The sequence below is a fragment of the Cyprinus carpio genome, chromosome A9 (genome assembly GCF_018340385.1).
Source record: "Cyprinus carpio isolate SPL01 chromosome A9, ASM1834038v1, whole genome shotgun sequence".
NCBI lineage: Eukaryota > Metazoa > Chordata > Actinopteri > Cypriniformes > Cyprinidae > Cyprinus > Cyprinus carpio.
In genome coordinates, this window is record NC_056580.1 from 10,692,832 (window position 1) to 10,708,110 (window position 15,279).

Below are 15,279 nucleotides of genomic sequence, written 5' to 3' on the forward strand. Positions count from 1 at the left end.
TTGTTATTTTTTTTTTTTTTTTTCCTACCGTAAATATATCAAAACTTAATCTTTGATTAGTAATATGCATTGCTAAGGACTTTATTTGAATAACTTTAAAGGCAATTTTTTTAATATTTAGATTTTTTTGCACCCTCAGATTCCAGATGTTCAAATATTGTCCTATCCTAACAAACCATACATCAATGGAAAGCTTATTTATTCAGCTTTCAGATGATTCATAAATCTCAATTTTGAAAAATGACACTTAATACTGGTTTTGTGGTCCAGGGTCATAAATAGATAAATAAATACATAAATAACTAATAAACTGAATAATGCCATGCACAAAATCTCTCTCTCACTGACTTCAAGGAAAGACAATCATGCATGTCAATATAAATGGAATGTGAATGTTTCTCTGATGTCAATAGATCCTCTAATGTTTCATATTACGTACCTGCCTAATAAAAGTATGACATCATCATGCAGTCACGGGGTCAGGCTCAGGTACAGGAAGGCATGTTTTCTGAGGTCAGGTGGTCAGTTGGAGGGTTAATGAGTAGGTGAGATGTACTGGTTGAGGCAGAGAGCTATGAGCGAGCCTGTCCCTCAGTAATGACTGGGGCTGCTTCCCTTCCTGATTACAGGCTTACTGCGAGTCTCAATGTAGCCGCCCAACTATTAGCTGCCCCTTTACAATGCATTAGAGTGAAATATCACAGCCAGCTGATCTCACACATTCCTCGGGCTGAACGATAAATGCACTGTTTGCTTTTAATAGTTTGTGTCACTATGTAAAGAAAATGATGGAGAACTTGTGAGTATTCATGAAGTTTGGTTGGAAAGTTTTTTTTTAGTTTTTTTTTTATTTCATGTCATGTCATGTCCAACCTGTAAAATAAGAACACAGTGATGTTAATATTTAGATTGTGGATGTCACAGTTGTAGGGTGTTCCACTCCAGAGGGCAGAAGATGTTCACATGCAAACAGTAGCTGTCATTTCTCACATGCACAGATCAGTTATTCACCTGCCCAAACACGCCAGGATTCTTCCTCACACTGATAATGAAACAAAAACAGAAATGGAAGAACTGCTACTTCCATAGAAAAGAAGAAATGAGCTACTGCTGCTTTTTTTATAATCTCTCATGTTTCTAGTTTCCTGTCAGGAATTATTTAGGGTTTAACTGCTGTGACTTTATCACTGTAACACTATTTGACGTATGTTTACACGGCAGAGTTGTATCCATTATGCTGTATTACACACAAATTATCCTTGGCATCGCTACACAAAATCTGTGAGGCGTTTTGCAGCCAGCATCAACACAGAGAACAGATAATGTCGACCCTGAAAGATAAATTCCCCTTGTGTTGTGCTTTCTGTTTTATTCTCCTTTAAACATTGTCTATCAACTCAATCGCTAACACAACAAAATACATGACTTTTTTACTTTGACCGTGTGTGTGCAATATCTAGAATTAGTTTTACTGTAATGTAATTTTATTTTTGTATCTTTGTTATTTTTTATTGTTCCAACTAGACTTTTCTCATTTCCTTTTAGTTTAATCGATGTCTTTTTCACACCTTCAGAATCCATGACAGCTTTGAGGAAGGAACTTTTAGACAAAATATGACACAGTTGATAAGGAAAGAGTGTGTTTTTATTATTGCCTTAGTCCTTTGTTGTACAGTTTTTTTAATAAAATGTAAGGGAAACCAAGGGACACTTAATTTTTAACTAAACACAAAATGAGACATTTTGAAGAATGTGTGTAAACAGACTGTTGCTGGTCCCCATTGATTTTTTCCTTACTATGTAACTCAACTCTTTGGTTACCAAAACTTTTGTGCTCAACAGAAGAAAGAAAGTCATACAGGTTTGGAACAAGTTGAGGGTGAGTAAATTAATGACAGAGTTTTCATTTTTGGTTGAACTATCAATTTAATTTCGAAAGTTGTAATTAATTTAGTTCTTAGGATATTTGGATTTTTACATGTTTTAAGTGTTTTATCATCAATTTAAGTTATGATGTTGCTCAGTTTAAATATCTCTGGGTTAAACGGACACATGAATCACAGATACTTGCTGTTGCTGGCAGCTACTGTACAGGATTACATCACTGTCAGGTAATTGTATAATGTTAAGTTATAAAACAACATTTGAATTAATTATGCATGAATAAATTGAAAGCTTGAATCCTTAAAATGCATAGTGAACATTACTTGATAAAATTAAGACTTAAATTAAGAGTTTGATTTATCAGCTAATGAGTATATTAAAAAAAAATAGATTTTACAATTATAATAATTATAATAATATTTAATTATATATACAATATAGGTCCCAATAGTTTTTTTTTCTTGACAAGAGAATTAGTGCCAAATAAATAAATAAATAAAACAAAACTGTTTCAATGCAGTTATTGAAATATTCTAATTTCATTCATTACTTTACATTATAATTATAATATAATAAATATAATAATTATATTCAATTCTTTGTCGATGTCTGTTTTTATAATATTTTTAAAATTGTAATGGTACAGTTGTAGTATAGTATTTATATTTTATTTTACAGTTTTTTTTTTTTTCTGACTTTCAAAATATATTGCTTCAGGCAAAATTACACAACTCCACTTTCATTCCCATACTGTGGTCTAGTAGAGGGATACAAACATTGAAGTCCCGGTGCTGAATATTGGAATGTATATCAGCATTTTGGAACCCTAATCGGCCAATCATATCCAAGGACAGGAAATGAGTATTATGCAACATGTTTATCAAATTAGAGAAGTGTTAACAGTGTTTCCTTGTAAACATTTGTTTATCCAGCGCTTGTTTCCCCTCCAGCCAGCCACACTGGGGTGTTGTTGAAGACTTGAGTTGATGGGTTGAGATGCAGGTGAGGAAACCATTGACTGAAAGGAGATTTCCTTGACAAGGGATCCTCGGGGTACAGTGCTCATCACACCGATCGAAAAGAGCGATGCAGTTTAGAACAAGAGCAACCTGACACACACACACACACATGTACAACTCTGGGGAATTCCTCATCACACCTTTAAGACATGAGATAAGAGCTGGAAAAAGCCTCTTTCTCTGTCTCTCCTGTGTGCTTCACTCGCCCCACCTTTCCCTCTCTTTAACGTCAACCCCTCCTTTCTACAGCTGACTTATTCTCATTTAAATGTCTGCGGGGTAAAAAACCTCTCCCTGCTCATAAATCACAGATGAAGTTTACACTCCCCTTCATAGCACACTGACATGTACAGCAAAGCAGAGAGACCTCAGCCGGACACTGTTCAAGGAGAGAGTTTTGACAGACTCTCTTGAACAAAAGAAGTTTGGATTTGGATAATGCAAAATGCATTGGTGTTGTATTCTACATTGTTTGATCATATATTAATTGGAATGCTTATTAAAAGAAAAAAGGACAGCAGAGGACAGCAGCATCTTCAGGAGTGAGTAAGATGTCAGTTTAATTAGGAGTGACACCTCAGCTGTTCCCTGGATATCTTCTCATCCTCACTGTGATTTGTTTGTGTTTTGAACTCCGTGAGGCTTGTGGTTGTAAGAATGGTCTCTGGGCTTTGAGAATCGCTTTGTTTCAGTCTGGCTGTGTGTGAATGGAGCTGAGAGAGTGGAGACCCTGATGTCGGAGCTGCTGCTGGCCTGTGTGCTCCTCTCCTGGATCGTCACCTGCCAGTCTGGACCATGGAGACCTTGCACAGGTCAGGCCTACTTGCTGATTTAACAAGAAGCATTATAAGCATTTGACGGAAGAATAATCCATGATAATCAGTTGTTGTTTTTTACATTTTAAAATTATATTTTTATTAGATTTGATTTGGAAGTAGTCTAGTCTCAGTCACAACTTGTCCCTGTTGTTAAAGACATTATTTGAGTCATATTATATAAATTATTGCAGATTTTCTACTGAATTGCCATGGGATTGTGGACTTACATTCAGTAAACCATTTAGGAAAACTAAATAAAGGCAGATGGTCATGGGAGAAAAAAAAAACAGTTCTTCAGACACAAATGTCAATCAGTTCTGTCAAGTTATGTTTTAATAATTTACTTTGTCAGGATAAGCCACTCAGAATATCTTGGTTCCCAGTGGGATGTAGGTGTAAAAGAAGACACATATTAGATGTGGTTGCCAAGTGCTGATGGAAAATACTCTGGTGTTGCACAGTGGTTTCATTTGAAAGATGTCATGCACCACTGAATGACAATTAAAGGCCATTTCTAAACCATACTGTATCTGTTCACTGTTTGTAGCAACTGTTGCTTGACTGACACAGCTAACAAATATATGTTCTAATGTTTTGCTTGCATTCATGAACATTTATCTGAATGTCAAATATCAAGTTTTTTTAATTATTTTTTTTTTTAAAAAAAAGGTGAAAATGCTACTTCTCCGAACATTCTGAAACAAGTTCTTGATAAAAAAAAATACAATTCTTGATAAAAATGTTAAATGAATTTTCAACTAAAAGGTTTCAGAAAAAAAAAGTTCACTGGACAATATATAAATAACGTTTTGAGAACTTTATTAAAGACTAGATTGCTCTGAATGATTTCTATTAATCTAACTGGAAGAATGTTGGTTAATAACTTTGCAAGAATGTTAACCAAAGTTATGAGAACATTCCCTGTTAGCTGCATGGGGAAATGTCTTCAGCAAACTTCACTTGTTAGTGACACTGTGTGAAAATAGGACATTTTAATACCATTCATCATGGTATCATTGCTTTTATTTAAATAAACTCTTTGAAAACATGAAAACATGATATGGTCCCAGGACAGAGCTAACACAAAATGGCCAGAACACCTGATACATTTTATATTATATTAGAGAGAATCCAAAAAGCTTTGATAAAACATCAAACCAGAAATATATGGCTTTTCTTCCTGTCTCATTTGTCATCTCATCACAACATTAAAATCATAAAGGGGCTTATAATGTTACAGGAGTAAATTTAGTAATCCCTCAAGGTACACTAAATCTACTAACAAGTATATGCAGATCTATTAACAAAATCAACAAAATCTCTTATGGTAACATCATCCACACAGAATAATCTAACGAATAAGAAGAAAAAGAAAAAAAAGCTTTTCACGCAGGCTTTGCTAGGTTTATTAGTAATCAAACATTCTGAACAGCGTATGCTGCTAAAATGTTGCAGTTTATTCTTAAATTTATTCAAGCTGAGCGTAATACATAGTTTAAATGAATATTCTATTTTGAAAAGGACCGTTTGCTTTCCAAAATGTGCCTTTTGCTTTGCTGTCTTTGAAATATGATCCATAAAGTGTTCTTCAATCTAACCATTTCCCTTTACTGAAGTGAATCAAAACAAGAGCACTTGCCATTAGAATCTTTCATTTATATGGCTAAAATGATTTTGTAGATTCTTGTAAATAAATTAAAGTGTTCAAAAGTTGGGGTTAGAATTTTTAATATTTTTGAAAGAAGTCTCTTGTTTTCACCAAGGCTACATTTATTCTATGATAACAGTAATACTGTGAAATATTAATACAATTTAAAAAATATGATTATATATTATTACTACAGTATTAATAATAATCTTATACTATTAGAATGCATTTTAACATGAAGTTTAGTCACATGATTTTCAGCAGCCTTTACAGCAGTCTTCAGTGTCACACAATCCTTCAGAAATCATTTGCATCTGAAGAAACATTTCTTATTATCGATGTCGAAAACATTTGTGTCACTTAATATTTCTGTGGAAAACATGCTACATTTTTTGTATTCTACATTCTATGATGATTAGAAATTTCAAAAGAAAAGCATTTTTAATATATATATATATATATATATATATACACACATATATTCATTTCTATTCATCAAAGAATCCTGACAGAAATGTAGCACTGGGGTTTAAGCTGAAATTACTTCATTATGTGAGAAGAGACTGTATATTAATAATAATAATATATACATAAGTAATTTCAGCTTAAATCAATATTTTATGTCTGTTTATTTATTAACTTGGTATTTTATTGCTGCTGAATGTACATAATCACATAAAGCAAACAGTATAAAAAAATGTATGATAATTAATGTGAGTTTGTTTTACAGATCTGTTACCACTGGACCTCCTGTCCCGGGTGCTTCCTGTGTCCGGCAGGGCTCAGGATGGGATACGTATGGTCCAGTCCAGAGGTGCTCGTGGATTTCAGTTTTCTGGATCTCCACAGCTGTTCAGCTTCCCTGCATCTCAGCTCTTTATTAATTGTAATTTCTTTCCTTCCGAGTTCTCCGTCGTTGTCACACTGAAAATCCCACAAATGCCTCCTGAGGTGAGAGGAAAAAAAGATAAAGATAAAAATATTGTTAAGGTTTAGTTTGAAAACATCAAAGAATCTTCAGAAGCCTTTTCCTCATGCTTTAGATTTCTGAATAGTGATAGTGATCAGTCTTCACTCTTTGATGTGCAGAAGAGTGAATACATCTTCACACTGCTGGAGGGAGATTCAGAAGAGCCGCTCCTCGGCCTGCGTCTGTCCCAAAACAAGTTCCACTTCCTGCAGAAGGGTCACGGTAGCAGGAAACGCATCACTTTTAAGGCAGTAGGGCTGGATGATAACCGCTGGCACACTGTGGTCTTGGCAGTGACGGGACGCTACACAATTCTCACTGTGGACTGTGGCACACCTCTAGAACTGTAAGAGTCTCTTTGGGAATACTGTAGATGTCAGGTTGTATAATCTTAATGATCTATGATCCAAAATGGGTGATCATTTTTTATGTTTATGTAGTGAACTATATCATTTTGTTGCATAAACTTATTAAACGTTCTGTTTTGTCTCAAACAGAGTGCTTGAAAGATCTTTCCCCGATAATCTTGACACAACTGGTTCCACATTCTTCATTGCGAGCAGAAGAAGATGGAATGGCCTATTTTCTGTACAAATCTCATTTCAAGGCTTTTATCATTATGTTAAGATTTACAAAGTACTCGAAATCTAAATGTATCAGTTTATTCCACTGTTTTCTGCAGGGTCTTATGCGGCAGCTAGTTTTATTACCTGGTTCAGATGCTACCTCACAAATTTGTCCCTCGTCTGAGCCCCAGCTGTCCGCTCTCTCAGTTCCCCAGGCCCTCTTACACCTGCCAATTAAACCATCATCCACTGACCTTCCCCTCCACCCTTATGGTGAGACTACTAAACTGTCAACTCTAGAATCATAGCCTGCATTTCAATATGCATGTGAATCACTAAAAGTATATACTCCGCTGGCACATATTTGGAGTATGTAGAAAGAAGAGACAGTTATCATGTATGGTTTGCATTTGCACGAAGGTGTTAGCAAGTCTTTATTCAGTAACGTGATATTTTAAATCAGCAAACTCATCTAACCAATAAGAATCTAAATGTAAGCTAATCTTCAAAAGGTGCAGGTGTTATAGGTCGGTTTCTGTGTAGGTAATATCCACCAAGGATATCTTTTAGTCTGCAGGAGTCCGTCCTATAGGAATGCTGTGTGTTTTAGCTGTAAACACAGGTCTGTTGTTGTATGGGGATGTGAGGAACCCTGTCTCACAGGTCTGTTACTGATCTGCTGACATTGACTGACAGTCTTGTGCTTTGAGTGTCTCTGTGGCTCAGAAGAAGTGCTGGTGTTTGAAAGCAGGGTGCAGTTGTGCAGGGCTCTCTGTTATGCTTTATACTGTGGGCCTGTTGAGAGACATGACACAAGGCAGAGAGAGGCCATGTTTGATTTATTCCCCCTATTATAATGTACGCAGATTTAGGATGCAATATACAATATCTATCTAGGTATGGTATCATTGCAAAAAAAAAATTATTATTATATATTATCGAATACCTTTACATACAGCTTTATGTGTTACTTACTGTATTTTTTCCCTTTGATTATAAAACTAACTAAAAGGATTGTTCTTCTAAAAAACTACATTAAACTGGACTAAATAATGAAATTATGCATCCTACCATTCATCTATGGAAGCTGTTAACATACTGTTCATCAATTCTGATGACATGACTTTTCAAACTGAGCATCTCTTTTAATTTTAAACAGAGGCAGAGGTTCGGGTGACTGCGGGTGTGAGTCCTCCCTGTGGACACTCAGAGGAGGGACAGCTGTGGTTTAACACACTGAAGAGAGGACTGTTTCTCTGTGATGGTATTGTGTGGCTCACTATGCTGCAAGGTAGTCTGGTAACAGTAATTTGTAACTGCAGTTTGTATGAATACACTGATATGGTATCTAACTATCACATTGCATCTCTACAGTGAAAGAGAAGCTGGACTACGTGGAGGATCACCAGGATTTATTTACCAACTCTGAGACATTTGACATTGAGGTATTCCACATCCCTTCCGTAGGACTTTTCATGGCAACCGCCAATCGTGATTCCAACCTCGGTTCAGGAATTTACAAATGGACAGATGGGAGGTTTGAACGATATCAAAACATCAGCACCTATGATGCAAAAGCATGGCAATACTTCACAGTGGGCAAAAAGGTGTGTGTGGACTACCAGCAGAATGTGATATTGCTTTTATACAATAAACAAAGCCAATACTGAGTAACTTACATTTTTGTAAGCATATTGTTGGTTAATTTGTCTGTCTTAGTAGTGACGTTCAGGATGAATTACGAGTTGGTTGGGTGAAGGATTCAATGACTCGCCCATAAAGCCAATCGCTTGTTTTGTTCCAGAATGAATCAGTTTGCTTGAATGAAGCAATTTGGTAAATGACCCATAGATTCACTCATTAAGACTTTTTGCCATTTTTCATCACCTACTGGCATATCTGTGTTACCTGCAGAAAGAACTCCACACCACTAATACAAAGACTAACAGTATGTCTGAAGCAAACATAGACAAGCGGAGTGGTACAAATGGTAAAAACTCTTAGTGAGTGCTGTTGGACTGATATATCAGCACTCTCCAATAAAATTTAAGGACTAGAACGCTACTATCAGAAGATTGTGCAGAGTAAAGAACATCTGTTTGCTCATCCCCAGCTGTTCTTTACACATTAGAGTGGATTTGATGTGGTTTTCCAGTGGAAGAGGGGGTGGAAACCTGGCTCTCAAGTTTTAATGTTGTAAATCACATGTGCATGATAACAGAAATTAATTTTGTCTGATGCTGTATCCAAACTTTACAACAGACACCTACTGCTTCCCTTCACTGTAACTTACTGCATAATTACAGTCAAGAGTTGGAAAGCATTATGGGACTCTGTTAATACCTGCAGTGCAATGATCCATATGTTTTTCTTCTTGGAAGTCTAAGATAAAATTATGATTCGTGTTCAATTTAAAGTGAAATAGAGGGGGGAGGCCTTTGTAATTGCATCAGTGACCAGTTATTAAAAGATAAATCAATTCACCATTAAACTGAAGTTCAGAGCTAGTCAATTCATTAAAATATTTCCATCAGCACAGCTTTGAAATCCGTCCGAGATAATTAAAAGCCTCTGAAGATGCAGAAAGCACCTAAAATTATGAAGTGCAAAACTCATTACAGTTTAATTCTGTTTTTCATCACAGTACCCTTTAATTTACTGAAGCTGCTGACATGATTTCTTACGATCATTTTCCTGTGACAGAAGTTCCTGGTGGTTGCTAACTGCAGAAGTAAGGATGCAGGGGACCAGGAGCAGTCTGTTATATATAAATGGAGCTCAAGGAAGCTGAAATTTATTCACTATCAGACTCTGATCACTCACAGCGCTCGTGACTGGGAGGCTTTCAGCATTCAAGACGAAACTTTCCTCGCCGTGGCCAATCATAGGCAAGGTAATGTTTATCAGAACAGTGCAGTGCACTTCTGTCATCTCTTGTGCCGTTGTTGGCATTTTAAATTGTATAACTCGACAGGTTTTATCTGCGGAACAATAACAGGAGGAAGTTCATTTGTATGATTTGTAAAAGAAGATTAAGCTTGAATTCCATACAAATCTCATACAAATCGATGGTCTTTGAGGCACACAATCTGAACAAATACACCATACAGAAAAACTTTTTAAGGCTAAAAGGTCTCCTTTGTTTATGTGGTTCACTTTGATTCTGCACTTGATGTCTATTCGCTTATGAGAGCACACTATGCTCATCCGTTCATGTGAAGTGCCTCTGGCATTGATCAAGGCGGAAACACAGGCATAAAAGACACCTTTCATAGCACTTCATAACCATACAGGCCCCATCTATACACCTGCATCTGCTGGAACCCATCCAAACCGAGCCATGTCAACCCATGCAGATTTCTGTGTTAAAATTGGATTTGAAATTGATTTTTTGTCCACAGGGGAGAGAAACCATAATATTGACAGTGTAATCTACAAGTGGAACCCAGTTGCTCAGTTTTTTGAGGTCAATCAGACAATCCCGACCACTGGTGCTTATGACTGGGAGTTTTTCACCATCGGCCCATATTACTTCCTTGCAGTCGCTAACACTTTCAATGGAAGATCTACAGTCATTGATTCTACCATCTATATCTGGCTGGGAGGGATGTTTCAGACTTATCAGTCTATTACAGTGAGTGAAATTATGTTATTTTATCTTCTCTCACCATGATCATCATCACAATGGAAGCACCAAGGGCACAAACACATCCCTTCTTCTCTGATCAGCAGATCAACTACAGTTCACCAGTTTAGGGTTCTTAGTGTTTTTTAAGACAATCTGTTATGCTCACCTTTTCTGATCAAACATACAGAATACTTTACATTATAAATGTCTTTACTGTCACTTTGAATCAATTTAATGTACCCTGTCTGAATAAAAGTATTAAAGTCTTTCAAAAAAAAAAAAAAAAAAAAAAAAAATCTTTCAGACTTTTGGGGCGATAGACTGGGAGATGTTCCAGATTGAAAACAGGGTTTTCCTGGCTGTGGCGAACAGCCAGATGCTCACGGAGGAGGGCAAGATACTGTACTCTATCAACTCCACCATCTATGAGCTCAGCATGACATCTCAGACCTTCATCAAGTTTCAGGAGATTGAAACGAACAGGTGATTTGTGAACTGGTCTTCATTAAAAAAAAGCCTTTAATTTTCAACGTTCGTATTTTTATTTAAGGAACACTTTGTTGTCTGGGTCTTTTAGTGCTTTGGACTGGGAGTATTTTACTGTGGGAGATGACAGGTTCCTGGTGGTCGCCAACTCCTATGATGGAAACTCATACTCTCTTAATAGTGTTATATACAGGTATGGCTCTCATATTGCAGCAGGGTTACTGTGTATTACTTGAAAGCACTATGCAATATACAATTATTACTTGAAATAAAATAAACATTTACTGAAACAGAATAAAAAAAACTGTATTACTTGTTAAAGGAAACATTCTCATTTTTGTTTAGTTTAACTTGAAGTACTAAAATAAATAATTAAAAAATACATAATCAAAAAAAAAAAATACCTGAAATGTAGGTAAAAAATAAAAAAAAAAAAAAACATGTTAAACAACAAAATTATCAAAACTTGAATTATTTCAACTGAAATGTAGGTAAAAAATAAGAAATCTAAAAATGAAATATTAACAAAACTATAATAGTCCAGAAATTATATTGTGTTTTGCACACATTTAAAATCAAGGTAATAGTTTTCTATAGATATACAGTATTTCTTATGTCTGTGTGTGTGAAGTCAATTTTGAGAAAAATCTAGTTTTCTGAAGGTTCCAAAACAAAAATCACCTAGCATCCAAAACTTTAAAATCTCTGGAAATATCACCAAATACAGCATACACCAATCTATAGGAAAAAGATATGTTTTTTTTTCTATGATACCAAAATGCACCACGTGGGGTGTTTTGACCAATCACAGAAGATGTTATTGTGACAGGAGGTGTGAATCTTCACTTGCCTCATGATTTGATTACGATTCAGAGGGTAATGATTAAAACGATTTTCACTGCATCTGTTCCTCCAAATCTTTTCTCAATAATAATGATCCAAATCTGAAAATTCTGTCATTATTTCTCAGCTTCATATCATTTTCCCTTTCATTCATCCATGTAACACAACTGGGGGTCTGTACCATACTGCTCCATTACGACACTACCAAGAGTAATATAGATGTTTCTACAAAGACATTCAAATATTTTATATTTAAAAATGGAATTCTAAAAGTGTTACATTTGTTCTATAGCTTTATTCAAAAAAAATGTACAAAAAAAACAACCTATTACATCCATCTCTCAGTCATGCAAAAAAAAATACATACAAACAAATCTTTCAAAGAAAACAGGCTTCCCAAACACAGACAGTCCCACACCTAACAAGCTGATTTCTGTAGGATGCTGCTAGTAGTCTTGAAATGACACACTGTAACTTGAGGAGTAACCTGATGATCTGACAATGCAATGCATTCTTGCCAAATGTTTTAATAACATTGTAAATGGGTCTTTTGCAGGTGGCAGGGTTTTGAGGGGTTTATCCCGGTGCACAGACTGAGCACCAATGGCTGCAGAGATTGGGAATATTTTAACACAACCGATGGCTCCTACCTCATCTACTCCAGTGCCAGAGCTGCTCTTTCTAAAGTCCTTAAATTAAGGACCATCTAGTGGCACTGGACATATGGACTGTATCTGCTGGGAGACTAGCTGACCGAAACAGCAACTCAAAGCATGAACACAAAGCAAATGAACCCCTATATCAGATGTTCTTCAATGAAAATTTAGTCCAATCACATGATGACACTTTAACACATGCACTTAATGACATACCTTGAAACCAGCTGAAGAATGAATCTCACCACTAGCATTCAGAAAAATCCACTGACCTCCTGAACGACAACAGCACATAGACAATCACAATCAGATGTTCCTAACACATGGAAAATCACACATTTCAGAAGACTTAAACATGCACTTTTTACGCACACAGATCATCAGTATGCTTTGTTGATTAAAATGTCATCATGTCCTGTGGTTATGCATTATTACTCTGCACATGAAGACAGTTAACAATTTATGGATGACTGGAAAAATTGTTTATCAGCCAGCAAAGACACTGTATTTTAACTGTACTGTACTGTCTGTAAGCTAATGATTTACATTTTTTTATTAGAAGGCCTTTAAATTGAAGTGTTCAAGTATATGCAATAAATACATAATTAAAACAATATTTATAATATATAAATAATAATAAAAAATGACAATGAGGATTTCAATATTACACAGACTGTTTTCTTTTTATATTATAACAATAACTTATTTTAAAATTAAAACAATAACTAATCTCAAAATCAAAATTATAAATATTCTCTCTATAATAAATTACAAAATAATTCGTATATTGTATTGCTATATAAGTCACTACTGATTACATTAAACATTCATTCATTCATTTTTTTTTTTTAGTACGTTTATTAACCTTTTGAGTTTGTCAAGAAATGCAGGTCATCCTGTCATGGGAACAAAGGCTCAAAGAAAAATAATTTTCTTGTGCTAATACACATGCAGTGATGCATTTTTACTTTTTGAGTGAAGATCACACTTCTAAGATCACCACTCTACAAGTGCTTATTTGTTTATTGTGTTATTGGGTATTTTAAAAAGTGATTCTGTAGAAGACTACACAAAACTAAAAAATTCAACAAGATAACAAAAACCAATAAACAACCCCATAAAAACAAAAAAATTAATTACACAAACATGCAATTTTGTGTCTTAGGCGCCATCTACTTGAAACTCTGTGGTATGACTTTTGTTCTAGTTATCTGACATTTAGCAGCTACTTTAAACATGTAGAGTCTAAAAAATGGCTAAAATAATGCTGAAAAAAAATTGTAATTAAAAAACATCATGCAATAGCCTATTCTTATTCTCACGGCATTATTTATATTATCAATATACAAATGCACATGGGCTTTTCTACTTGCCAAATATATTCTACAATTATTTTCCACTTTAATTAAAGTTAATATATATATATATATATATAAATCTATATATATATATATATATATATATATATACTATATATATATATATATATACACGTACAGACCAAGACGTTTGGAAACATTACTATTTTTAATGTTTTTTGAAAAATTTTCTTCTGCTCAGCAAGCCCTGCATTTATTTGATTAAAAATACAGAAAGAAAAAAAAGTAATATTGTGATATATTATTGACAATTTAAAAAATAATTGTTTTTAAATTATTTTATACTTTATCATTTATTTCTGTGATGCAAAGCTGAATTTTTAGAATCCTTATCAACATGATCCTTTAGAAATCATTTTAATATGATCGATTCATTCTCAAAGTTGGAAAACAGTTCTGCTATACTTAATATTTTTTCAGAACAGGTGATACTTTTTTTAGGATACTTTATTGAATAAAAAGTAAAAAAAAAAAAAAAAGAATGCTATGTTTTTAAAATATTAATATTTTGTAATAACAATATACACTACTGGTCAGTAATTTGGGGTCAGTAATTTTTTTTTCTTTCTTTTTTTTAATAAAATCAATACTTTTATTCGCAGGATGTGTTAAATTGATAAAAAGTGACTCACGCAGCGTAAAGAAATATATTATTAGAATAATATAAGTAGAATGATTTCTAAATGATCATGTGATCATGTGATGTTTACATGTGACACTGAAGGCGGCGTAATGATGCGGAACATTTCAGCTGTTGCATCACAGGAATAAATTATTTTTTTTTAAAGTATATTCAAATAGAAAAACTATTATTTTAAGTTGGTAATAATATTTCCAAATATACTGTTTTTTCTGTATTTTTGATCAAATAAATGCAGGCTTGATGAGCAGAAGAACTTCTTTCAAAAAACATTAAAACGCAGTAATGTTTCCAAATCTTTTGGTCCGGACATGCTATTATTATATATAGTATATATATATATATATATATACAAATATATATATACTATATATATATATATAAATATATATATATAGAGAGTTTTTTTGTTTTTATGTTAGTAATATCCACATCTGTTTCACCACTTTTTTTTCTAAAACAGAATAAAAAATTACATGTGCAAGTTTACTGTTGTGTATAAAACAAAACAACACTAAGGGCAGCAGAATGGTTATTTGTAAGTGTAGCACTTAGGTTTTTGAGTATACCTCTGCTCCAAACAAATTAAAAAAAACAAAGCCAATACAATTAATAAAATTCAAAATTCATAATACATACAAGTTTCTATTAACGTCAACAAAATAAAAATCACTACCATCCAATCCATGTCTTTCACATACACACACAATCATCAATTATATTTCAGCCAATCAGCTCCTCG

At 34.2% G+C, this 15,279-nt stretch overlaps 1 protein-coding gene across 2 annotated transcripts; it reads left to right on the forward strand.

The window, feature by feature from the left end:
- The first annotated feature begins 2,611 nt into the window (after positions 1 to 2,611).
- Positions 2,612 to 13,153, forward strand: LOC109048874 (thrombospondin-type laminin G domain and EAR repeat-containing protein-like). Of its 2 annotated transcripts, XM_042763457.1 has the most exons (13): positions 2,612 to 3,445; positions 3,545 to 3,715; positions 6,100 to 6,320; positions 6,459 to 6,685; positions 6,837 to 6,927; positions 7,022 to 7,178; positions 8,065 to 8,196; positions 8,280 to 8,512; positions 9,609 to 9,798; positions 10,307 to 10,539; positions 10,838 to 11,016; positions 11,111 to 11,212; positions 12,419 to 13,153. In XM_042763457.1, the coding sequence occupies exons 2-13, from the start codon at positions 3,637 to 3,639 to the stop codon at positions 12,570 to 12,572; spliced, it is 1,998 nt and encodes a 665-aa protein (XP_042619391.1). In that variant the 5' UTR covers positions 2,612 to 3,445; positions 3,545 to 3,636; the 3' UTR covers positions 12,573 to 13,153. The 2 variants fall into 2 exon arrangements, with proteins under 2 accessions (XP_042619391.1, XP_042619390.1); XM_042763456.1 differs by having other exon boundaries at positions 2,612 to 3,715.
- Positions 13,154 to 15,279: the final 2,126 nt, after the last annotated feature.

Excerpts from the sequence above, each read along its gene's own strand:
- LOC109048874 (XM_042763456.1), top strand. The coding sequence starts at position 3,637 with ATGTCGGAGCTGCTGCTGGCCTGTGTGCTCCTCTCCTGGATCGTCACC. Across the intron at positions 6,321-6,458 it reads TCCCACAAATGCCTCCTGAG|AAGAGTGAATACATCTTCAC; the intron begins GTGAGAGGAAAA and ends TTTGATGTGCAG. Across the intron at positions 10,540-10,837 it reads AGACTTATCAGTCTATTACA|ACTTTTGGGGCGATAGACTG; the intron begins GTGAGTGAAATT and ends AAAATCTTTCAG.